We start from the raw sequence: 26,919 nt of genomic DNA, 5'->3' as shown, positions 1-26,919 counted from the left end.
GCAATCTCAATATAGATGCATATTTATTTACAAATTATATACATGTACTGTTGTATAAATAATTATATCCATTATCAAATTTACACAAAGAAATGAAGAAAGATAAGATAAAGAAGAAATAGTATTTTATCTTGGTGTCAGTAGGGTGCCACTGCAGTTGAATATTGGAATGAATTGACCAGATCTATTGTTGAAAAAAATTTGTTTGGCAGCTATGTGGGGCAGGGATTTGAGGGGAAGAATCTTGAGGCAGGGAGATTAATTAGAAGACCCAGGTGAGAAGGGTTGAAGCACTCAGGTTGATATAAACCAGAAGGGACAGATTTTAGAGACATTGTGGAGATAAGAACAGTAAGATTTATTAACTGTTTGGCTATATGGGATAAGAGAGTGAAGATTTCATTATGATACCCAAGTTTCCAACTGGAAAGGGAGTGGTGCCCTTGAAAGAAATAGATAATTCTGAAGATGCATGTATTATGTCTTCCAAGGGGCCCCTGCTTAAACCACAATATAATTTGGGACTTAATGGGTATAAGTATGTTGGGGGAAGAGGGGTGCCATCTGACCTGTGCAACTGTTGGTGTTAGTGCTTAGGTCTTATGTGGCTTAAGTTCTTGAAGGATGGACCATCTCTCTCTATAGAGAGGGGAAAGGTTGAGAGGTTGCTCAACCATGGGAAGGCAGTAGTAGGAAGGAGAATGGTCAGGGAATTGTTAGATAGCTAATGGATAAAAGGAATAATGTGATTGTTTGGAGAAAGCCCCAAAATCTTTCTTCAGGGGAAAATTGGTTATGAATTATCTTCCCATACTTCTTGGTCTACATATTCTTTGTGATCATGCCATAGCCCTTAGTAGAGACCAGTGTTTCCAGTCAATTCTTTTTTAGTTTTTTAATATGATTTTTTTTATTAACAAAAAAAATGATATTTTTTCCAGGGTGTTAGGCATCATTACCGCCCCCCCTTTTGAAAAGAAATAGAAATACAACTCTTGTTACAAATAGCTGCCAAACAAATTTTTCTAAATAATAGATCTGGTCAATTCATTCCAATACTCAACTGCAGTGGCACCCTACTGAAACCAAGATACTATTTCTTCTTTATCTTATCTTTCTTCATTTCTTTGTGTAAATTTGATAATGGATATAATTATTTGTACAACAGTACATGTACATTTATATAATTAGTAAATAAATATGCATCTATTGAGTAGTCAAGCAAAACTTTTCTAAAATCCTACTTTGGCTTGCATGGAAATCACCTTTTTGGAGGAGAGCCTTTAAGGGAAGATGCTTTTCTGCAATTAGACAAACAGTAAATAACAGCAAACTGTTATGTTTTCTATATTTCTCAGTCAGTATACAGATTTTTATGTATGAATACTACCTGTGACTTTTTTTCCTCTCCATTATTTTGTTTATCTTTTAAGGTATTAAAAAAATCAGTGCCCAAGGGCATTCAGAATTGTATTACTTCAGAGTTTGACTTTGGTGTATTTGGTTGAGCCCTTCACCCTTTGTGAATTCATTCTTTTAAAGGTCATTTCTATTTTTTTCAAAGAGTCATTGATGAGAATTGAGTCCATAAATTTTGGCAAATCTATATCTGTATTTGTATTATTTACTTCATCTATAAATTAAACTGTGATGATCTAGGATGGTTGAATATTGCACTTTCTTTAAGCTTTCTCTCTTTCCACCTCCCACATTGGTTGCCATGACTCTTCATTTGACAAAGAGCTTATGTTGTCTGAAAGATAGTTCCTGGAATCTATTGGCTTCATTGTTGTGTTGACTGTTTTACATCAGTTTAAATTTGTCCAAGTGGTGCTAATCAGAATTAATGTCTTTATTTCTATGTATTTTACCTTTTTTTTTTTTCAGTGTCAATAGTTTGTTTAAATAAATGAGTCTGGAACTTTTAAAAAGTTGATATCTTTTATATTTATATCACATTTAAATTCAAATATACAAGCTAGAGGGAACTTTAGAAACCATCTAGTTCAATCCCCTCATTTTACAGATAAGTTCATGTGACTTGCTTAAAGTAATTAAATCTTTTCACAGGTAGTAAGTTCAAGCAGGATTTTCAGCCCAAGTTCACTGATTCAAATTCCAGGATTTTTCCTCTATGTTATATTGCCTATTGATTACTGGCACAGAAACCGCAATTATCTTAATGGTGGCTTTCTAAATTTATTATTATAATTGTTAAAGTTGAGATAAATATATACTGTGAAATGATGTTTCTTGTTTTGGAGCACATGATCCAGACCCACCAACTTTGGGACAAAAAAATCTTTTTTTTTAAATTTTTTAATTTTTTTCAAGGCAATGGGGTTAAGTGACTTGCCCATGGCCACATGGCTAGGTAATTATTAAGCGTCTGAGGTCGGATTTGAACCCAGGTACTCCTGACTCCGGGGCCGGTGCTCTATCCACTACACTACCTAGCTGTCCCCCACAGTTTGTTTTATAATGATGTTCTCCATCTCTTCCTTAGTCATACATTGCTTTCCATAGATCTGACAAGTAAACTATTCCTTGTTCTCCTGGTTTGCTTATAATATTGTCTTATATGTCTAAATCCTGCACCCATTTTGATCTTATCTTGGATGTGAGATGTTGGTCCAATCCAAGTTTCTGCCACACTAATTTTCAGTTATTTCCAAAAGTAATTATGGAAGAGAGTTCTTATCCCAGAAATTGGGCTCTTTGGGTTTATCAAACAGCAGATCACTATAATCATTTCCTGCTGTCCCTTGCACCTAGTTTATTCCACTGATCTATCATTCTTTTCTTAACCAGTACCAGGCAGTTTTGATGACTGCTGCTTTATAATGTAATTTTACATCTGGTAAGGCTAAGCCACCTTCTTTTGCACTTTTTTTCCCTATTAAATCCCTTGATATTTTTGACTTTTTGTTTCTCCATATGAATTTAGTTACTATTTTTTTCTAGCTCATTAAAATAATTTTTTGGAAGTTTGATTGGTAAGGCACTAAATAAGTAGTTAAATTTAGGTAGAATTGTCATTTTTATTATATTGGCTTGACCTATCCATGAACAGTTGATATTTATCAACTTATTTAAATCTGATTTTATCTGTGTGAATTATTTTATAGTTTTTTTCATAGTGTTTCTGAGTCTGCAGGTAGACTCCCAAGTATTTTATATTGTTTAAAGTTATTTTAAATAGGATTTTTCTTTTTAGCTCTTGCTGCTGTATTTTGCTAGTAACATATAGAAATGCTGAGGATTTATGTGGGTGTTATTTTATATCCTGTGACTTTGCTAAAGTTGCTAATTGTTTCTGGTAGTTTTTTAGATGATTTTTTTTTTAGGGTTCTCTAGGTATGCCATCATGTCATCTGCAAAAAAGTGAGAGTTTGTTTCTTCCTTTCCAATTCTAATTCCTTCAATTTCTTTTTCTTTTCTTATTGCTGAAGCTGACATTTCTAATATGATATTGAATAGTAGTGGTGTTAATAGGCATCCTTGTTTCACCCCTGATCTTATTGGGAATGCCTCTATCCTCTCCCCATTGAATATAATGCTTGTTGATGGTTTCAGATAGATACTGCTTATCATTCTAAGGAGCAATTCATTTATTCCTATGCTCACTAGTAATTTTTTTTAGTAGGAATGGGTGCTGTATTTATTTTGTCAAAGGCTTTTTCAGTATCTATTGAGATCATCATATGATTTTTGTTGGGTTTGTTATTGATATAGTAAATTGTACTGACAGTTTTCCTAATATTGAACTATTCCTGCATTCCTGGGATAAATCCTACTTGGTCATAGTGTATTTTATCCTAGTAATAACTTTGCTAAGATTTTATTTAAGATTTTTGCATCCATATTCCTTAGGGAAATTTTGACTTTTCCAGGTTTAGGTAATAGCACCATATCGGTGTCATAGAAGGAGTTAGGTAGAGTTTCATCTTCACCTATTTTTCCAAAGAGTTTATATAGAATTGGAACCAATTGTTCCTTAAATGTTTGATAGAATTCACTTGTGAATCCATCTGGCCCTGGAGATTTTGTTCTTAGGGAGGTCAATAATGGATTGCTGAATTTCTTTTTCTGATATAGCGTTATTTAGGTATTTAATTGTCTTATTTAATCTGGGCAATTATACTTTTGTAAATATTCATCCATTTCACTTAGATTATCAGATTTATTGGTGTACAGTTGGGCAAAATAGCTCTGAATTATTACTTTAATTTCCTCCTCATTGGTGTTGAGTTCATCTTTTTTTAAATCAAATTAATCAAAGGTTTATCTGTTTTATTGTTTTTTTCAAAAACTGACTCTTGGTTTTATTTATTAGTTGAATAGCTTTCTTGCTTTGATTTTTAATAATTTCTCCTTTAATTTTTAGAATTTCTCATTTGGTATTTAATTGGGGATTTTTAAGTTGTTCTTTGTCTAATTTTTTTTTAGTTACATGCTTATTAATTCATTTTCTCTTACTCCATTTTTTTTCATGTAAGCATTTAAAGATATAATATATCCCCTAATAACTGCCTTGGCTGTATCCCAAAAGTTTGTGTATACTGTCTTGTTATTGTCATCGTGTAGGGTGAAATCATTAATTCTCTCTATAATTTGTTGTTGATCCACTCATTTTTTTTTTTTTTAAGATTTTTTGCAAGGCAATGGGGTTAAGTGGCTTGCCCAAGGCCACACAGCTAGGTAATTATTAAGTGTCTTGAAGCTGGATTTGAAGATCCACTCATTCTTTAAAATGAGGTTGTGTGGGATAAAAATCCACTTAGACTCCCCTGAGCAAAAAAAAAAAAAAAAAAAAGGTCCTTTTGGCTTTTCTCCAGAAAAGGGCACACTCCAAGTCTCACAAAGGTAGTAAAGATCAAGGAGCTGCCCGGACTTGACAGTCAAGCAAGATTATAAGGCCTCATGTGATCTTCTCCTCCTTCCTGTTGTCCCTCTCTGTCTACTCATTGGTTAGTCTTCAGAGTTACATTCTAGCTATGATGAAAATCTAACCCAGCAACAAAGAAAAGAATGAAAAGTTTTCATAAAATATTACCTCACCATTCAGATGGTGAGAATAACCTTCAGGATTCTATCTTTTTTGAAGTAATGTAACTTGTCTTGGAACACAAGGTCTAGGAACACTCTACTTATCATCAAACAAGAGGAATCTTATGAGCTTTGTTGGAATGCAAGGTGTTTCTCATGGGAACAGTCTACTGTCCTCCCAGTTAAGATAGTTTTATCATCAAATAGGTGACTAACTTAAAAATGCAAGATCTCTCTGGAAATAGTCCACTGTTTTCCCCACAACAGAGTTGGGAAGGTGCCTGGCTTGGAATGCAAGGTCTCTCTCTTCTCTTTCTTCTAAGAATCATCTAAGAGTAATTTTGTCTACATGCTTTAACCAATTTCCATACTTAGTAAATGATTCAAAAACTCCAATTGTCTCTCTGTCTTGATTCTCTTCCTAGTACTTTCAGAATCTCTTACATTTTCCCTTTATATTCTATTTCACTATTCTTTTTTTTTTCATTAACTCTTTTTAACTGTAGTTAATACTGTTCTGAACTGGCTATATAAACCACAGACATGATTCCACTCTCCAGAAAACATTTTCCATTCAAAGGATTTAATGTTTAATACTTCTTGATTTTAACTGGTAAAATCTTTGAGAAGGCAAACAGCTACTTAAAAAAAAAAATCTCACAACCTAACTGGAATATTACCTGCTCCCTTCTTCATATAGAATAAACCACATAACTTTTCTCATAAGGAGGCAGGTCCAAAATCTTTCTTGGGGACTCTTCTGTTCTTAGGTCTCCCCCCCCCCCCTTGTTCCATTACTTTCTATAATAACTAATATTACCAGAGTCTGAAAACTATAATATTGCCATATCATTCTGGTAAAAGATTAACTATTTAGTTTCCCTTTTCTGGCATTTTTGTGTAACCAAATTATATATTTTTCCCCAAAATTTTTTTCAAATTAAAATAAATTAATTTTTCAAATAAAAATAAAATTTTTTAAAATTTAAAATAATTTCTTTCTATGATTTCTTTAACATATTTAGTAATTTTCCTTGTTTCTTTCCTGTCCCTTTAACTTCCAAATTAGGTCCATTTTTTTTAATAAATTCTCTTTTTGCTCCTGTTTCTCTCCCCAAGGTTGAGAGATAGATAACAAATCAAAAAAAAAAAAAAAAGACCAGGCAAGTGGCCCAGAGAAAAGCAGCAGGGAGAGGGAGAAAGGAGAGGAGAAAGCATTCTAGCAACACAGAATCACAGTGAAAAAGTGGGGAAGAGAAAAAATCAACAGCATTTTATCATTTCTGCACTTTTCCCTGATATTTTAGTTCCTTATTCTAATTACTAAGTTAAAGTCCCAAGGGGACTATCTCCCAGAACTTCAGGGAGGGATTACAATAATTCATTACTGCAGTGATGTTTTTAATTTGACCCTCCCATTTTTACAATCTAATGTTGTCTCTTGGAATTTCTCCTAGGAAGATTTTATTTACTTTGTATATCCCTCAGAGCTCTCAGTGGCACTTCCAGACCCTTCACCTTGGCCCTTTGGCTTCTGACTTCCTTGGCTCCTGGAATCTCTTCCCGGAAGATTGCCCGACAATTCTACAGACTTGAACTGTGTGAATTGGCCCTTTGGCTTCAAACTGCTTGGGCAATTTAATTGTGGGGGGAGTATTTCCACTCTCTCTCTTTTTTTTTAAAGGTTTTGGCAAGGCAGTGGGGTTAAGTGGCTTGCCCAAGGCCACACAGCTAGGTAATTATTAAGTGTCTGAGGCTGGATTTGAACTCAGGTACTCCTGACTCCAGGGCCAGTGCTCTAGCCACTGTGCCACCTAGCTGCCCCCAAGTATTTCCACTCTTGTCCTTTTTTCTGCCCCAGATGAACCCGACCTGCAGATTTGCTCCCTTATTGGAAGCGACAAGAGTAGGATCACCTAGAAGCTGCTAGGCTTGTGTACACAAACTGGTGCTGTCCTCGGATCTTTTCCTGTGCTGTCGTCTTGCCTCTGGAGGTCTTCTGGCTTTTAGTTTTGCTCAAGCTAAGTCTCTCTTCGGGTTCTTTCCCTCACTCCTCAGGGGATCTACCTGGGCACTAAATCACAAGCTGCTGCAAATATCTCAGCATGGTGCCTGCTTGTGCTTAATACCCAAGAGAGTCTCAGGGAAGGGGTTAAGATTCCTGGCCAATGCACCATAAACTGTGTGGGATAAGAATCTACTTAAAAAATTATAGAGACTCCTCTGAGCAAAAAGGAAAGTTTATTTTGGCTTTTCTTGAGAAAAGGGCACACTCCATGTCTCACAAAGATAGTGAAGATCAAGGAGCTGCCCTGAGGTGACAGACATGCAAGATTATATGGCCTAGCATGATTTCCCCCTCCCTAACCCCCTCTCTTCCAACCTGATTGGTTAAGGTTTTCAGAGTTACAATCTTTATGTGAAAAATCTGCCCAGCAACATAGAGAAGAATAAAAGTTTTCATAAAATATTACCTCACTATCCAGATGGCGAGAGTATCAGAAGAAGATTTCTAATGACCTTCTGTTAAATGAATTAATGTCTGAGGATGCAAGGTCTTCTAAGGAACTCTACTATCTCTTAGGTTTAGTTCTATTATCAAACAAGAGAAGCCAGGCTACTGTTCTCACAATCTATTATCAAATAGGTGGCTAACTAAGACTGCAAGCTCTCTTCTCTGGAAATATTCCACTATTTCCCTCCCTAACAGAATCAATGCAAGGTCTTTCCGGAAATAGTGCACTGTTTCATTCCCTAGCAGAATTGGGAGGGTGTCAGACTGGGAATGCAAGGCCTCTCTCCCTCTTGTAAGAATAGTCTAAGAGTCTTTGTTTTAATGATTTTTAACCCTGAGAGGACTTCACTGAGAATATTATCTCTTAAGAGGGAATATTCCACTCATATCTATCTATCTATCCCTTGACTTTTTCCTGAATGCTAGTTGTGTATCTCCAGGGTCTTGTGAATATTTTTTTTTTTTTTTTAGGTTTTTGCTAAGTAGCTTGCCCAAGGCCACACAGCTAGGTAATTATTAAGTGTCTGAGACCAGATTTGAACCCAGGTACTCCTGACTCCAGGGCTGGTACTTTATCCACTACGCCACCTAGCTGCCCCAGTCCTGTGAATATTTTAAACTGAACTTCCACATAGGCAACTCAAATTCAAGATAGCCAAAAATTGACTAGTTTTCTTTCTTCACAAGCCCTCTTCCCTTCTGAAATTCCCAGTTCCATTGAGGACATCATTGTTCTCCCATTTAGACTGATTCACGACCTTGGGGGTTTGTCTACATATCAAGATGTCAGATCTTTTATTTCTACTTAAATACTGTTTTTTGTAATTATTTTTCTTTTTTGTTCACTTAACCATCACCTCACTTGGAATACTGCATAGCCTCCTAATTCTTCTCCATACCTCAAATTTCTCTCTAATCTTATCTATCCTCTGCCAAAGTGATTTTTTTTTTCCTTCTCACTCCTGTATTCAGAAAACTTTGTTGGCTATTTATTGACTCTAAGATAAAATCTAAAAAAATTTTTTAATTAACAAAAATTTTTGTTCTCCCAATCCTTTCCTTCAAAGAAAATGAAAAGCAAAACCATTGTAACAAATATGTACTGTCAAGTAAAACAAATTTCTACACTGATGGTCTCTAAAAGAATTATATCTTACAGAAATCTATCTAACTTTCAGAGAAAAAGGAGAGGAAGGGGGTGGCAGAAAGGGGTCAGGAGGAGGAGGGAGGTAAGATAGAAAAGAGGGAAGATCATGGGAGAGGGTAGTCAGATACAACATAACTTTTTTTTTAAAGTTTTATAAGGCAATGGGGTTAAGTGACTTGCCGAAGGTCACACAGCTAGGATTTTTTTTTTTTGGCAAGATGGTGGGGTTCGGTGACCTGCCTGGGTCCACATCCCTAGGTGGTTGTTGGGTGTCTGGGGTGGGATTTGGGTTCAGGTCCTCCTGGTTCCAGGGCTGGTGAGCTGTCTGCTGTACCACTCAGCTGACTGACAACTTAATCGAAGGAGGGATGAAGTGAAAAGAGAGGCAAAATAGAATAAATGGGAGTGGGAAGGAATGGATGGAGGGAAATGCAATTAGCAATAGCACCTGTGGGAAAAATATACTGAAACAACTTCTCTGATGGACTCATGATAAAGAATGCTATCCATCCCAGAGACAGAGCTGATGATATCTGAACACAGACTGAAGTACAATTTTCTTTTTCTTTTTCTTTTTTTTGTGTGAAGTTTTTCTATTTTTGTGGGGGGGAGGGGGATTATGCTTACTCTTACAAGAGTATTTTAGTAATGTGTAAAAAAGCAAATAAAATTTTAAAATTAATAATACAAGCAGGTTTATTAAAAAAACATAGCTTCATCTGCATTCTGAGTCCATCACCATCTGTCATGTTTGATCATGAGTCCTCTGGAAAAGTGTTTGATCATTTTGTTGCACAGAGTTCTAAGTCTTTCAAAGTGTAATTGTATAAATTATTCTTTTCACTTCATATAAATTTTCCTGTGTTTCTCTAAAAGCTCCCTTTTCACAACAGGGATTTTTCCATTTTTGTCTTTGTGTCCCCAACAACTAGCACCATGCTTGGTACATATTAGGTACTCTTGTTGATTGATTGGATCAATCTTCTTATGAGAAATAAGAGTCATAGCTAACATTTATATAATAACTTGAATGTTTTCAAATTCTTTTTTGTATATTATTTTAGTTGATCCAACTTTTCATTTGAAGTTTTCAAGTGAATAAGTTAAATTGAATGTCAAATGTGAATTGCTCAAGGGTATAAAAAGGTTTTATTTATATATATATATGTATGTGTGTGTATATATATATATATATATATACACACACACATATAAGATGCATATTGACATGTATTTAATACCATGTTATTTTTATTTATTTTTAGAATCTGAAGAATGGCTGATAATTTAGATCAGTTTATTGAAGATCGAAGGGCTAAACTGACAAAAGACAAAGCTGAGTTGGAAAAAGACCCTCCTTATATGGATATAAAGGTAGCATGACAATTATCTCTAGTTTATGTCATCTAATAATAGTTTTGTTATTCAGTGTCTATTACCAAGTTAAAAAAGAGTTCTGTTAGAGTAATAAAGAAATTTAAAAATCAAACACTAAGCTCTAAAGCAAAACTCTCAATTAGAAGTGAAAAGTGAGATAAACTGAAATAATCCCAAATATACTGTTTTTTAGGTTTTTGCAAGGCAATGGGGTAAAGTGGCTTGCCCAAGGCCACACAGCTAGGTAATTGTTAAGTGTCTGAGACCGGACCAAATATAATGTTAAAGGAGAAAAAGTTGTGAAACTTAAGTGGTAAGCTATTATAGTTACATTTCTTTCAGTTATAAAACATTGTGGGAAATACAAACACCTCTTTACTAAGTTGTTTGTGTTACTATTAAAGAAGCAATAAAATTAATTTTAAAATATAAGATTTATAAAATAAACCTTTTGTTATTTAGCATAATTAACCTTAGTCATAAAAATATTATTTAAAAGTATTTTACTGCAAAGTTTTGTTTAAATTGACAAGTCACTTAATCCCATTGCCTTACAAAAATTAAGAAAAAATTATGTTTCATAAGAGCAGTGAGTTTGGATCTACTGACTACAGATACTTTTCAATTATCAAAAATTTGTAAAAATTAAAATTTTTTTATTCCTATTTTAGGAATTTTAAGAACTATAACATCTTTTTTTTGAATCTGATATGGTCAAATTTAATTAAAAAATTTTAGAAATATCTTATGAATGCCTTGATTTTTTTTTTTTTTTTACATCGGAATTGCTCCTCCTTGATCCTACTGCCACACATAATATCTATACTTGTTTAAAATTTATTTTTATTAAAGATATTATTTGAGTTTTACAGTTTTCTGAACTATAACATCTTAAAAGCAATTTGTAGAACTGACAAATGAGTCTTTTAGCATATTAAAAATTATTAGTGACTTTTCATATTTATATTCATATTTCCATGCCATTCCATGTACAAAGATAACTTCTCTTCTAATATCTCTGAATTACAAAATGGTATCTATATGATAGACCAACTAGGTGGTATAGTGGATAGGGTGTCAGGCCTGGAGTCTAGAAGACTCATCTGACCTCAGACATGGAACAGATGTATGATCCTGGACAAGTCGTTTCAATGTTTGCCTCAGTCTCCTCATCTGTAAAATGAACTAGACAATGAAATGGCACACTACTTCAGGAACTTTGCCCAAGGAAACCCAGAGTGGAGTTATGAAGAGTTTGACACATTTGACAAAAAAAGACTGTTGAACAATAAAAAGTTACGTAATTCAAAACTGCACTTGAGAAGTAATTTTATTCTTAGGATATCTGAATGTATGGAATTGCAAGATATTTTATGATGAAATTTTATAGTATTTAAGCTCAGATGATTAAAATGCATAATATTCCATAATGTTTTGGAAAAGTTATATATAACCTTACCATTATTGCAATATTGAAACTGTAGTTTTGTAATTACATCTTAAACTTTACAAAATGTAAAAAACTATGAAACACATTAAAATGTATTGGATGTTTTGAGATTATTTCCCTATTAATGGACTGTATTTTTTTCCAGAGCAATGCTGTAGAAAAACTTTCAGAAAACAGCAGAATACTAATCTCTTTAGCCAAAGAAAACATACCACCAAATCATCAACAGAACAGAGGTTCTTTAGGTATGTTGTTTAAGTGCATTTATTTAATATTAAAAAATTGTTAGCCTCTATTTTAGCTGGTGGTAGAGGTTTGCTTTTTAATATATGTGTTTCATTTTTGAATTTTAGTAACTTTCCTTTCTAGTATCCAGTTAATGGGATCTACATATAAAATAACATCTTTACTAATCATTGGTATCACTTAATGTGGTACTAGCTTTGTTTTAATTTACTATCATCTATAAAGCAATCATAGATTACATTATAAATAGAATAGGCTTTTTTTTATTAAAAATGAGTAAATACAGTAAGGTTTTTTCCATTAAAAATCAAAGAAATGATTATGCCAAATGGCATACTATTAAGTGATGGAAAGACCATATCAGTAACTGGGAAACCATATTACAATTTTTTTATATAAACTTTTCCTTCTCTTGTAGTGAAATTAATATAAATATGTTAATAATCTCATTTTACGTATACTTATATCATTATTTTGTGTTAGGTAATGAGGTAAAGAGGTAGAGATAAGAGAGAGCCAGGCCTAGAGTCAGGAAGACCTGAGTTCAAATATTCCCTTAGACACTTACTAGCTATATGACCTGGGCCACTTTACTCACTTAACCTCTGCTTCAATTTCCTCAATTTTAAAATGTTGAAAACAGTAGCCCAGGGGTGGTTGGGTGGCGCAGTGGATAAAGCTCCGGCCCTGGAGTCAGGAGTACCTGGGTTCAAATCTGGTCTCAGACACTTAATAATTACCTAGCTGTGTGGCCATGGGCAAGCCACTTAACCCCATTTGCCTTACCAAAAAAAAAACACCTAAAAAAAAAAAGAAAACAGTAGCCCTTTCCTCCCAGGGTGATTTTGATGATCAAATGTGATATTTGTAAAGCACTTAGCAGAGTCCCTGACCCCATAGTAAGTATTACATAAATGTTAGCTTTTATTATTATTACTATTATTTTAAATGACTTCTAGAAAATAATTTAGATTTATATAGTACTTAAAGGTTTGTAAAACTGTGCATGATAGTCCAGTTTATTGAATTAGTGAGTAGTTGAGATATTTGTAGACTGTGCTACTACATTTTAACTTAACAGAACATAAAGTAATGTATATTTGTATGAATGTGAGTCTGTGAATGTAAATTATTTTTAATATTTTAAGTTATTCTGAAGAGGCTTATATTGTCATGGCCTGGAGCTATAGTATTGCCAAGATTTAGTCTCTATTTGGGTCTGAGTCCCATAATTTATGAGGTAGGCATGCCATTTATTATAAGAAGGATTTGGCAGGAGACATGAATGGATGGTCTACCTCATTCTTTTTGTTTTGTTTTTGAGGTTTTTGCAAAGCAATGGGCTTAAGTGACTTGTCCAACATCACACAGCTAGGTAATTATCAAGTGTCTGAGGCCAGATTTGAACTCGGGTTCTCCCGACTCCAGGGCCAGTGTTCTGTTTACTGTAGCTGACCCTAGTCTACCTCTTTCATTACTATTTGCATTACAACTGAAAACTCACTTTTTGCTACTATTGACATCATTTTCATGTGTAGGTAGCAGTTTTTATTTTGCCATCTTTTTAAAAAAAGTTGTAGAAATAACTTCAAAATATCTGTCAGATACAAGATGAAAAGAACAATTACACACATACATACACATACAGTATGTAATTACTACAAAGTAGCCCACATAAAGGAAAAATTTACATTAAGTGAAGGTATGTATTATACAGCTATTCTGAAATAAGCATGAAATATAAGTAGGGGCCCTGAACTTAGGAGGACCTGACCTCAGACACTTGACATTTATTAGCAGTGTGACCCTGGGCGAGTGACTTAACACTGACTGTTTCACTCCCCCCCCCCCAAAAAAAAAATAGCACTACTGTTGGTTGTGTCAAAGGATATGAACAAGAAATTTTCAGAATGGTTGGATCAATTCACAACTCCACCAACAATGCCTTAGTGTCTCAATTTTACCAAACTTCCTCTAACATTTGTCATTTTCCTTTTCTGTCATATTAAGTATGGGTGGTACCTAAGAATTATTTTAATTTGCATTTCTCTAATCAAATTAATGTATTATTTTTTCATATAAATTAAAAAATTTATGTTAAGTGAAGGTATTTATTATACAGCTGTTCTGAAATAGGCACGAAATAGAAGTATGGGCCTTGAACTCAGGAGGACCTGACCTCAGACACTTGACATTTATTAGTGTTCTGATGTAACCATTCGAGAAAGCAATTAAGAACTATGTCCAGAGGGCTATAAACCATGCGTATCCTTTGACTTAGCAATACCACTACTAAGTCTATATCCCAAAGGCATAAAAAATAAAAATGAAAAACTTACACGTACAAAAATATTTAGAGGAACTTTTTTTGTGGTGGCAGAGAATTGGAAATTGATGGGATACTCATCGTTTGGGAAATGGCTGAACAAGTTATGATGGAATACTGTTGTACTCTAAGAAATGACCAGGAGGATACCCTCAAAAAACCCTGAAAAGTCAGAATAACTGATGCAAAGTGAAGTGAGCAGAACCAGAACATAGTAATCAAAATATTGTATGATGATCAACTGTGAATGACTTAACTAATCTCAGACAGTTTTTAAAGACTTATAATGAAGAATCTTCATCTCCATTGAAAAAAACTAATGGAGTTTGAATGCAAATTGAAATGTACAACATACTTCTAAAAATTTTTTTATTTTTCTTGTTTTTTGGGGGGAGAGAGAAATTTTTTTTTCTTTAGTTTTTTTCAAGGCAAACAGGGTTAAGTGGCTTGCTGAAGGCCACACAGGTTATTAAGTGTCTGAGACTGGATTTGAACCCAGGTACTCCTGACTCCAGGGCTGGTGCTTTATCCACTATGCCACCTAGCCGCCCTGGGAATAGAATTTTTAAGAGAATGAGAGGGAGAAACAGGATTTGGAACTCAAATTTTTTTTTTTCCATTTACCTCTCTTTATTTTAATGTTTTTTTATTCTCATTCCGTACAAATGTTTTTTTTTACATTAATAAAATATACTTGTTTACAAGTAAACAAAATAACCCTCCCCCCATGAATATAGATTGCTTGGGTGAAAAAGTAAAGGGGGGGAGAAAAAATTAAAATTAAAAAAATTATAGTAATAATTGTAGGTATGGCCAGGTGGCGCAATGGATGAAGCACCAGCCCTGGAGCCACGAGCACCGGAGTCCATATCCAGCCCTGTATATCCAATAATCACCCAGCCATGTGACATGCAAGCCACTCAATCCCCACTGCCCTGCAAAAACCAAAAAGAAGAAAGGAAAAAAAAAGACCCAAAATAAAATAAAATAGTAATAATAATAGTAGGGGTGGCTGGGTGGCAGACAGAGCATTGGCCCTTGAGCCAGGAGCACCTGGGTACAAATCCGGCATCAGACACCCAAAGATCATTCTGCTATGTGGCCCCAGGCAGGCCACCCAGCCCCACTTGCCCTGCACCCTCCCCCAAATAATAATAACAAAAAATGTGCTTCATTCTTTGTTTCAACACCATCAACTCTGTCGTGAGTGGATCACATTCTTTATGATAAGTCCATCACAAAAGTTACTTCCATATTTTTCCAACGTTGCCATTGCTGATCGCAACTCCCTCCTTTCTTATTTCTCCACTACCGTGCACTATATTTTCTCTCTCCTTTCACTCTGACTCTGCTGTAGGGTCGCTGAGTGGCGCAGCAGACAGATCCCTGGTCCTGGGGCCAAGAAGCCCTGAGCCCCCATACCACCCCTTAGGCCCAGAATCCACCTGGCCCTATGGTCCTGGGCAGGCCATCCAATCCCAGCCCCTTGCAAGAAGTAAAAAAGAAAATGTGTTATATCTGAACACTGTCCCCCATGGTCCATCCTCTCCTCCTTTATTCACATCCCCACCCCTTCCCCCTGCTCCCCACTCCTTCTTACTCCAGATGTCTATACCCCATTGAGTATATTTGCTGTTTCCTCTCCTAGCCATCTCTGATGAGAGCAAAGTTTCCCTCATTCCCCCTTGCCTCCCCCCTTCCATATCATTGCAGTAGCTCATTGTAATAAAAAAAAAATCTTAAGTGAAATATCTTGGACTATTCCCCCTCTCCTTTTTCTTTCTCCCATTCCATTTCCCTTTTTTTTCCTATTGACTCCATTTTTACACTATATTTTATCTTCGAATTCAGCTTTCTCCTGTGCTTCAACTCTAAAAGCTCCCTCTACCTGCTCTATTAACTGAGATGGTTCACATGTATCGTTTTTCTATACATACAGTTCATCCTCATTAAGTCCCTCATATTTCCCCGCTCTCCTCCAATCTCCATGCTTCACCTGAGTTCTGTATCTGAAGATCAAACCTTCTGTTCAGCTCAGGCCATTCCAAAAGGAACATTTGAAATTCCCCTGGTTCATTGAAAGTCCATCTTTTTCCCTGGAAGAGGACCTTCAGCCTTGCTGGGTAGTTCATTCTTGGCTGCATTCTAAACTCTTTTGCCTTCCGGTATATTATATTCCAAGCCCTACGAGCTTCCAGTGTAGTTGCTGCTAAGTCCTGTGTGATCCTCACTGCAGCTCCACGATATTTGAACTGTGTCCTTCTGGCTGCTTGTAATATTTTCTCTTTTGGGGAGTTCTGGAACTTGGCTATAATATTCCTTGGGGGTTGGTTGTTTGGGATCTCTTTCTCAGGGGGATCGGTGGATTCTCTCCATTTCTATTTTGCCCTCTGCTTCTAGAATATCAGGACAATTTTCCTGTAGTAATTCTTTGAAAATGATGTCAAGGCTCTTTTCCTGATCATGACTTTCAGGTATTCCAATGATTTTCATATTATCTTTCCTAAGTCTGTTTTCCATATCAGTTGTTTTTTTCAATGAGATATTTCACATTTTCTTCTAATTTTTCATTTTTTTTTTGGTTTTGAAGTATTGATTCCTGATTTCTGGTAAATTCATCAATCTCCCTGAATTCTATTCTTTGTCTGAAGGATTTGTTCTCCTCAGAGAGTTTTCTTATCTCTTTTTCCATCTGGCCAGTTTTGCTTTTTAAGGCATTCTTCTCCTCAATAACTTTTTGAACTGTTTTATCCATTTGACCTAAGCTGGTTTTTAACATGCTATTTTCTTCAGCATTTTTTTGGATTTCCTTGACTAAGCTGCTGACTTCATTTTCATGTTTTTCCTGCATCTCTCTCCTTTCTTTTCCCAGTTTTTCTTCCAACTCCCTCATTTGATTTTCAAAGTCTTTTTTGAGCTCTATCATAGCCTGAGCCCAATTTCTGTTTTTTTTTTTTGGAGTCTTTAGATGCAGGAGCTTGTGCTTCCTCATCTTCAGACTGAGTATTTTGATCCTTCTTGGGCTCATTTGCAAAATATTTCTCAATAGTCTTCCTTTTGTTTCTCTGCTTGCTCATTTTCCCAGCCTGGGCCTGGTTTTGGGGTGCTTCCTGAACTTTTGGGACACTCTCACAAGGGTCTCAGTGTGTGAGGCTCTGTCCTCCCTCCTGGTCTGTGAACGACCATATGCGCCCCCCCTCTGCCACGGGGCTGAGGTGTGGGGGGCCCTGCTGTTCTATTGGGGGCCTAGACTGGGATCAGGATCTGAATGTGGTCGGAGCCCTACAGTCCTGTTCCAGGGGCAGAGGACAGAGCTCTGCAGTCTCTCTTCACTCCCCTCCCTCAGCTCAATGGGCTCATGCCCTGGGGGCTCCTGCTTATGGGCTCCGCCTGCTTCTTTTTTCGGGGTCTGGGCTTTGGAAAGACCAAGCTGCTGGCTGTGTGCCCTGATGGCTGGGCTCCACGTGCTCGCTCTGGCAGAGGTCCCCCGCTCGTCCCCCACTTTGTGCCCCGTGCTCCCCCGGGGCGCAGGTCAGGAAACTCCCGAGCTGCTGGGAGCTGTGCCCTGGAGCTGCCTCCTGGAGGCTGAAGTTCTTTGGCTCTGGTGGGCCGCCCCTCTGGCAGGCTGCCTCTCCGATCCAGGGGAGCAGAGCCTTTCTGCTCTTTTCCATGTTACCTTGAGTAGGAGAACTGCCTCACTGGGTCCCTTTGTGGGTTCTGTCTCTCGAAAGTTTAGTTAGAGTCCTTAGTTTATGAGTTTTTATCTGAGAGCTCCTAAGACTAGATCCCTTCATGTGTCATCTTGGCTCCGCCCCCTTAACCCATAATTGTTACTAAAAGAATTAAAAGAGAATTATTACTAGCTTGAGTAAATGATATTATTTTTAGGGAATTGAGTTTGTGTGTGTGTGTGTGTGTGTGTGTGTGTGTGTTTGTGTGTGTGTATGTGTGTGTGTATGTGTGTTATATTTGCGCAAGAGCGATAGTAGATAATGTGACATGAGTAGTTCAGTTACAAACATGGCAATAAAGTGATAATAAAGAAAATTGGATAATATATATGTTTTAGACTATTATATAAAAATCTGTGAAAGTCAGTGAGTAAGTGATTGATAGCTCTTTGATTAAATTTCTGAATTGTTTTAATGATGTAATAAAGCAGTGATATATCATGTCTATGGCAAATTCCCATTCTTTACTTGCTTTATGAGGAAGAAAGCACCTAAATGGTGATATCTGTGGCAACATATACACTGTATTAGTTTTTTAAATGTAGCCCTTGCTGGAATATCTGTGGCAACATATACACTGTATTAGTTTTTTAAATGTAGCCCTTGCTGGATTTCAAAAAGAAAGTCTTCTATTTTTTTAAAAATGAAAATATGTGAAATTATATTTTTTTATCTAAAAAGGCCAGAGAAAGAGGGAAGGCTTTCAAAAACCTGAAAATAGTCATCTATCACCTGTGCTTGACATAGTCTTTTGTAATAAAAATTAACACTTGAAAAGTATGTAACCTAACTTTAAAGCTCAGTTAATATTTTTAAAAAATCATTTTTGAAGGAAATTTTCAATTTCTACAAAATAGTATTTTTTTCAAAACTAGTGGCTTAAATTGATCTTAACATAAAGCTACTGAAGACTAAATTTATTTCCTAAGAAAAGTGTTCTTGACAAATATTTTTTGGAAGTTTTACCACCAAAAAATTTGTATTGATTACATATCCTTCTAGAATTGGAAATGGATACACTGAAATTCTTATTTCTTTCACAAAAATGATAGTCAAGTAAGATGACATTAAATGCATCATTTCTCTTTTGGCTTTATTTTTGCCAGCTTGATTGTAGTTCAGAGATTAAAATAATTGAGAACTGCTAATAATCAAAAGGTAGATATAAGTGGACCTTCTTTCCCAATCTGTTTTATTCTATTGGTAGTGCATTGAATATGAAGTTCTATTTTTAGGTTGTTGGTAAGCATTTTATATTTTGCAGGGATTGACTATGGATTGAGTTTACCACTCGGTGAAGACTATGAAAGGAAGAAACATAAGCTAAAGGAAGAACTTCGGCAAGATTACAGACAGTATCTTAGTCAGGTAAAGATTCTTTTAATAAAGATGAATAGTAAACTTGAAGATGGCAGCAGTAGCTTAAGTTAAAAATTTCTGAGTAGGACTGCTTTCATCCAAAAATATTTGAATATTTTCTCTGTAAAACCTAAGTGATGAGGTGCTGCTTGCAGAGCTTAGGTTTACCTCAGATGCCAATGAAAAACTGGAAGCATACATTGGGAAGAAAAAAATTTGGGAGAGAAGAAAGAACTAATAGGCAAAATCAGAAAGGAAAAGGTGCACATTAGGGAAAGGGTGGAGTAGTAGTGAAGACTAGGTTCACTTTCCTTTTGTAGAGCACAGTATAGTTCTTAAATCTTAAATTCACATTTCCTTTAAAATATGATATTTGAAATGACTTTTGCAATTTTTCATGATAGTTACTTATTGAGTAATTGGTATTACAATAGCAAAATTCTTATGAAGTATTTTATGCCTTTAAAATAGGTTATTAAACATAAGTAGCCATATAATTATTTAACCACTGTTGAATTTTTTCCTTTTTTTTTCCTATTCTATTGAATATAAACTGTCTTTTAAATATGATTTATTTTAATATAATTTGTCTTATTAACATAAGACATTAATTTCCTAATATTCATAATAAATATCAAAACAAATCCATTTTAATTTGTAAGATATTAAGCTTTATATATATTTGCAAAATAATCGGAAGTTATCAAGATGTTCTCACTTCTGGGTTATTTTTTGAGAGGTTCTTGAATTTATTTCAGTTGCATCTTAGCTCCTTTTTTAAATTAAAACATTTTTTTGCATATGAAGGGAAAGTACTTATGTCTTTTATCAATGACTTGTCTTTTTTTTAGGATATTACACAGGCAAAACGAAAGGTAGGGCACCTGAAATGTGCATCCTCTTGAATGTTCTCACTATTAGTAACTTGTAGTTTTTGTGTTTGAGATTGCTATTACAGGGTTGTCTTACTTTCTGTCAAGAAGTATTTATTAAATTTCAGTATTAAATTTCAGTGTGAGCACCTTGGAAATTGGCAAATACTGAAAATTAGGACTTATGTCATTGTTTCGTTGTTTAAATTTACGAAAGTGACAGGGATATATGCTTGTTGTTAAAAGTATGCTGGTTAAACATTTATCAACATACCTCTGACTGTTCCTTTACCAATTAGAACAATTTTTTTTTGTGTTGTTGAAGAATGTAGTGTGTGGGATAAGAATCCATTTAAGAAAAATATAGAGACTTTTCTGAGTAAAAAGGAAAGTTTATTTTGGCTTTTCTTGAGAAAAGGGCACACTCCAAGTCTCAACAAAGGTAGTGAAGATCAAGGAGCTGCCCTAAGGTGACAGTCAAGCAAGATTATATGACCTAGCCCGATTCCCCTCCCTCCCTAACCCCCTCTCTTCCAACTTGATTGGTTAAGGTTTTCAGAGTTACAGCCTTTATGCAAAATATCTACCCAGCAACAAATAAAGGTTTTCATAAAATATTACCTCACCATCCATATGGCAAGGTTATCAGAAGAAGATTTCTAATAACTTTCTGTTCATGCCTGATTATGCAAGGTCTTCAAAGGGACACTACTAGCATTTATCAGATTAGAAGAGATAGGCTACTGTTCTCACAGTCCATTATCAAATAGGTGGCTAACTAAGACTGCAAGCTCTCTTCTCTGGAAATATTCCACTCTTTCCCTCCCTAACAGAATCAATACAAGGTCTTTTTGGAAGTAGTCCACAGTTTCACTCCCTAGCAGAATTAGGATGATGTCTGACTGGGAATGCAAGGCCTCTCTCCCTCTTGTAAGAATAGTCTAAGAGTAATATTCTGTCTTTGTTTTAATGATTTTTAACCCTGAGAGGACTTCACTAAGAATATTAACTCCTAAGAGGGTATATTCCACTCTGTAGTAATTCATAACTTTTCTTCTTCATAGCAAGGTGACATTCTATTTATCATTTTTCATTAATGTAATGTATTTAATGTAATCTTATAATGATTCCTGCATTTCATTTGCTGTCTTAGCTTAATCATGAATTTTTTTGTAAAGACTTTGTTATGTGATCTGGCATTTCATTTGTCATCATTCAAATAAATTTGTTTTTCATGAGTAGATCAAACTTTATTAAATGGTAGATAGAAGGTTTGAGAAATACTCACTTGATACATGAACTTTATATTATAGGAGTTTAATTATTAATTTAAATGTAGAAAATTAGACCTATAAGTGTAGTTAGTTAATTGAATAATAAGTTTGTGTTTCTTTTGCATATTTGAGGGAAAGAAGCAGATGATTAAAAAAGGCACATTATTAGTAATTTAAACAAAAAAAAGCAACTTTTTTGATTTCATACCATGAGAACCTACTATGCTGATCCCTTTTTATTCTACCAGTACTGGTTGGTAGGATTTGATTTATCAGTGCACATTATTGTTTTGTCATTGTCACCTCCACTTTTACAACCTTGATTCCTTCGCCCCTGCCTGTAGAAGAAAATATACACTTTTTCCCTTCTTCCTTACTTCAGAATAGTATATAAACTTTTTTTTTGCGTGTGTATTTTTAAAGTGTTTTAGTACTAAGTTTTAATGGAAAATGCAAAAGGCATTTACAATAATAGTGAGGAAAGATCATAGATTTGTAAGCCTTTACAGTTAAACCTGGTGTTTTCTGTAAATGTTTCATAAATGCTTTCTTAGTTTTCTCTTTTCTTGAAGTACTTTTTAAAAATTTATTTATTTATTTAAGTGTCTGATGCTGGATTTGAACTCAAATTCTCCTGACTCCAGGATTGGTGCTCTATCCACTGCGTCATCTAGCTGCCCTCTTGAAGTACTAAAAAAAACTTTCAGATCTGTCTGAGCTACATGCTAGATCAAGCTCTTAAGTTTTCTAGCCAATTTATTGACTCTGCTAAAGTGTTTTACTCTGTCTAGAAGTTGTTTCCTCATCTATAAAGTTCCAGATGTGGGAGCCTTAGGTGAGATATCTAAAATCTGTTTCTTACTTCCTGTGCCATTCCTTGGTCTTCAGTTCTGTGAAGAACTTAAGTTTTAATTTACTAGTTCACTTTAATTTACTAGTTCACAGGGATCCAAGATCCCTGAAGGAATAACACTCTTTACTGCCTTGCACACATACCTCCTAATCTGACTTCCAGAGATTTCTCTCCTGACTCAGGCATCTCAAGAACTTAGAATCCAGTAAAATAATTGGACATTTCTTGGATATTCGTTTAAAATGAGAATTATAATGCAGTATTTTTATCTCACAGTTTTGTAAAGGAAATGTTCTGTAAATTAAAGTGTGTGTAAGACTTAGCTTTTAATAAATTCAGTCATTAAAAAATTGTTTTGATTAGTTATAAGTAGTAGATGTTGTTTAATAAGATGAGCATTTACATTTGTTTTATCAGTATTGAGCAGTATTTGTTGAATGCCTAATCTGTTATATTCATCCTGCTGGGCTCTGATGTAAGAGAATATAAACCATTGGGATTATAGTACATTAATATATCACTTTTAAAGTTTACAAAATGCCTTATTTGAAACTGTTAATTCTTTCTTCCTCTTTTAGTTGTTCCTCTAGGAAAGTAGTATTACTCAGATGCTTTTTGATATAAACATTTAGTGTAGCTTTATTTACCTCTCTCTTTTTTTTTTAAGTTTTTGCAAGACATGGGATTAAGTGGCTTGCCCAAGGCCACACTGCTAGGTAATTATTAAGTGTCTGAGACTGGATTTGAACCCAGGTGCTCCTGACTCCAGGGCCCGTGCTTCATCCACTGTGCCACCTAGACACCCCTATTTACCTCTCTTGTGGGAATGACATGAGTGCTCTAAAATCCAACTCAGTTTCGCTAATTTTTGTTTTTGTTTTGGCAAGGCAATGAGGCTAAGTGTCTTGCCCAGGGTTGCACAGCTAGAAAGTATCAAATGTCTGAAGTCAAATTTGTACTTGGGTCCCTCCTGCCTCTAAGATCGGTGCTCAGTAGTTTTGCTAATTCTTTTTTTTTTTTAGGTTTTTTTGCAAGGTAAATGGGGTTAAGTGGCTTGCCCAAAGCCACACAGCTAGGTAATAATTAAGTGTCTGAGACCGGATTTGAACCCAGGTACTCCTGACTCCAGGGCCAGTGCTTTATCCACTATGCCACCTAGCCTCCCCTTAGTTTTGCTAATTTTTGAAGGGACTTGTTTTTAAACACCATCCACAAACATAACTAGATATCCACCTTCCTTTTACCTTGTCCATTTTGTTCTAGGTATCCCCAGCCAGTTCCAGTTTTCTTTCCTTTATAATCAGGGTTAAATTTGTTTTGTAAAAATGGAGTTTATGAAGAATCAGTGCACACTAGTTAGGACACTTCAGTGTCCTCTTTTGGTTGTATTTAAGATTAAACTAATACAAATGGAAAATTCTTAGCATATACTACTTATTTGTTGTCACTGATCACTTTCCCAGTTGAAACCCCCCTATGTGCACACTGAACCCATCATGGTTCCTATCCTCTCCCAGGAGCAAGTGACAGGTTGGTCCAAGTATTGTTTTTAATTTGCTAAGTGAGGAAATATAGTCTCAGAGAAGTAGAATAACTTACTCAGAATCACATTGAAAGTAGTGTCAGATTTGGAGTTTCAGTGAATCTGAAAGTTGTTAGGGAATCTTAGAATCCATCTAGTTATTTTTTTTTTTAGTTTTTCAACATTCATCCATTTATAAATTTGTAAGTTGGACATTTTTCTACCACCTTCCCTTCCTTCCCCATTCCCTTAGGCAACCGGTCTGGTAAAAGTTGTACATGTACATTTGTGTTTAATATATTTCAATATTAGTCATTTTGTATAAGAAGAATTAGGACTAAGGGGGGGAGAAAAAGAAAACCATGAGATAGGAAGGAAAAACATAAGAGAATTTTTAAAAAAGTGAACATCATATTCATTCAGATTCCATGTTTTTTTTTTCCTCTGGATGTGGATGGCATTGGCCATAACTGGCCCTAACTGTTGAAGACCTCAGGTGACAGGGAAATCTACTGCTTCCTAAGGCAAACAACTCAAATATTTTGGATAGCTCTGATAATAAGTTTTTCCTTATATTGAAACAAAATGTGCTTTTTTCATCTTTCATTTATTACTCCTTGTCCTGACTTCTGAGCCAAACAGAAAAAGCAAAAAACAAAACCTTGTTCCATATGATATATTGTCTTTCAAAGAACTGAAAACAGTGATTATGCCCTCCCTTATTCTTCTTTAAGTTAAACCATACTCATTTCCTCTAATTGATCTTCACATGGAATGATCTCAAAGCCCTCATCTCATCATCTTCCCTGAGGAAACTTTTCATTTTCTCAGTGTCCTCCTTCATATTTAGTGTTCTGATATATAGCATTTAAAATGGGGTATGATCAGAGCAAAGTACAACAAACAGCATTTTGCTCTTTTGTTTTGAACACTGTTGAGTTGTATTGAGCTTATAATCCATTGAATCCCTCAAATCTTTTTCATATGTTTCAAATGTTAAGTATGCTTGGTTGGTATCACTGATGTTTTTTAATCTGTCTATATCAATCTATTTACATACACAGCTATTAAATTTCATTTTATTAAATTTAGCCTGTTGATATCATTTTAGATCCTTATTTTAGTTGTTCATTTATATTAGTTTACCCTCCCAGTTTTGGCTCACCTGCAGATTTGATAAATATGCCATTTATGCCTTTATTCAAGCCATTAACATAAATTCTAAGAAATTCAGGATTTGCAGTAATTCCTCTAGATGCCTTCCGGGTTGAGAGTATAGCTATTAATGAACTATTCTTTTGGTCATTTGGTTCTTAATTCATCTAACATTCTATCTTGACTATTAGAATAGAATGAGACACCAGCTCTGGAGTCTGGAGTACCTGAGTTCAAATCCGGTCTCAAACACTTAATAATTACCTAGCTGTGTGGCCTTGGGCAAGCCACTTAACTCCATTTGCCCTGCAAAAACCTAAAAAAAAAATAGAATGAGACATTATCATCCTTAAACTTAAGTGAGTTCTCATTCCATATCCATTGTTTTTTCAGGTTGATTCCACAGTATTTCCCACACCATAAACAAATCCACTGCCATAAAGAAGATAATGTGTTAGGCACTTAGAATTCTTCAAAGAATTTATATTTTGTAGGAAAGTAGGATGCTGATGATAAAACTTACATAAATTAGTTAATAGAAGACAATTAGAGCATCTGGTTGAGGTGGGCTTAAAAGTCTTGACATAGGAAGTATTATTAAGCTGAATCTTGAAAGAAGATAAAAATTCTAAAAGGCAGTGAGAAGGTGAAGAGAGTAGGGCACCAAACCTGGAGTCAGGAAGACTTGAGTTCCTATCCAACCTGAGATACTTAATAGCTTCATGATCTTCGATAAAAATTGAGACCATTCCCTCAGAGTTCAATCTTCTTTCTTATCTCAAATTCCTTCTTCACCTTGTCCCATCTTCTTTAACAGACTTTAACAGCAACTTCCATCATCCCCACTCTTTGACTTATCTTTTATCTCTCCCTGTCTACTACTTCTCTACTGCCTACAAAGTTGTCTCATTTCTTCACATCTTCAAAAACCTCTCACTTCATTTTTCTTATCACCCCTAGTTAATGTCCCTTTCCTCTTCTCTTTGAGAAGACTGTCTGCAATTGATGTCTTTACTTCCTTTCTTCTCCCTGAAGTCTAGGTTCTTCAAATTCCCAAATTATTTCTCATCTTTCTTGATATCTCTTCAACCCTTGGCATTGTCAATCACCTTCTTCTTGATAACTCTCTTAAGTTTTTTAGATACTTCTCTTTCCTGTTTCTTTCTCTGTCTTACTGACTGACTTTTCAATAATCAGTAATTATTTTCTACCAGCTGCCCTGCTTGGTTTGAACTTTTAAAATCATCATGCTTCCCCCAGGATAAGCTTATCACTAAAAACATCATGGAGGTTGCTTCACTTTTAGTACCCAGTACTTCCTCAGTAAGCTCAATTCCCTTTTCCTTCTGCTCAGAGTGGAGAACAAAGCAAAATTCACCTCCCAAAAGAGGGCTCAATTTTCTGGCCATCTGTTCTTTTCCCACTAGCTATTTCATTTGTTTTAGACTCCACTACCACCACAGCATTCCAGGTATCTCCTGGAATGAGAACTCACTTAAGTTTAAGGATGATAATGTCTTATTCTAGTCTAATGGTCAAGATGAAGAGAATTTTAGATGAATTAAGAACCAAATGACCAAAAGAATAGTTCATTAGTAGCTATACTGTCAACCTGGAAGGCATCTAGAGGATCTACTGCAATACACCATACTGACCTTTTCAGCTTCCTTTTGTGTATTGTCTTCCCCCTTTAGTTGTAATCTACTTAAGGGCAAGGACATCTTCTCATTTATATCATCAGCACTTTGCTTAAGTGCCAGGCACTTAAGAGCTGCCAAATAAATGTTTTTTTGACTCATTCTTCTCTCCTACCTGTCTGACCAGTCCTTCTCTCTCCTTTGCAGGATCTTCATATAAACCGTATCTCATTTTTTTTTTTTTTTCCAAGGCATTGGGGTTAAGTGGCTTGCCCAAGGCCACACAGCTAGGTAATTCTGAAGTGTCTGAGGCCAAATTTGAACTCAGGTACTCCTGACTCCAGGGCTGGTGCTCTATCCACTGCACCACCTAGCTGCCCCTAAACCATATCTCCTAATGACTGGT

The 26,919-nt window shown here is 35.4% G+C and overlaps 1 protein-coding gene across 26 annotated transcripts in view; it reads left to right on the top strand.

The window, feature by feature from the left end:
• The window catches only part of CSPP1 (centrosome and spindle pole associated protein 1), a 149,286-nt gene that overhangs the window by 12,149 nt on the left and 110,218 nt on the right, over positions 1-26,919 (top strand). For 20 of the 26 annotated variants that reach the window (XR_012471896.1, XM_074203289.1, XM_074203286.1 and 17 more), the window contains exons 2-5: positions 9,977-10,085; positions 11,684-11,783; positions 19,106-19,209; positions 20,052-20,075. Coding sequence is in view for 25 of the 26 variants with exons in the window: in XM_074203289.1 (XP_074059390.1) it covers positions 9,987-10,085; positions 11,684-11,783; positions 19,106-19,209; positions 20,052-20,075 (327 nt within the window). In the remaining variant the exon portion in view is untranslated. The remainder of the gene's footprint in view (positions 1-9,976; positions 10,086-11,683; positions 11,784-19,105; positions 19,210-20,051; positions 20,076-26,919) is intronic. The other 6 variants (XM_074203287.1, XM_074203299.1, XM_074203281.1 and 3 more) reach the window with 1 other exon arrangement.

This window comes from Macrotis lagotis, chromosome X, assembly GCF_037893015.1.
Source record: "Macrotis lagotis isolate mMagLag1 chromosome X, bilby.v1.9.chrom.fasta, whole genome shotgun sequence".
NCBI classification, from domain to species: Eukaryota; Metazoa; Chordata; class Mammalia; order Peramelemorphia; family Peramelidae; genus Macrotis; species Macrotis lagotis.
Note: the sequence above shows the minus strand (reverse complement) of the source record. Positions and strands in the feature narration are given on the sequence as shown.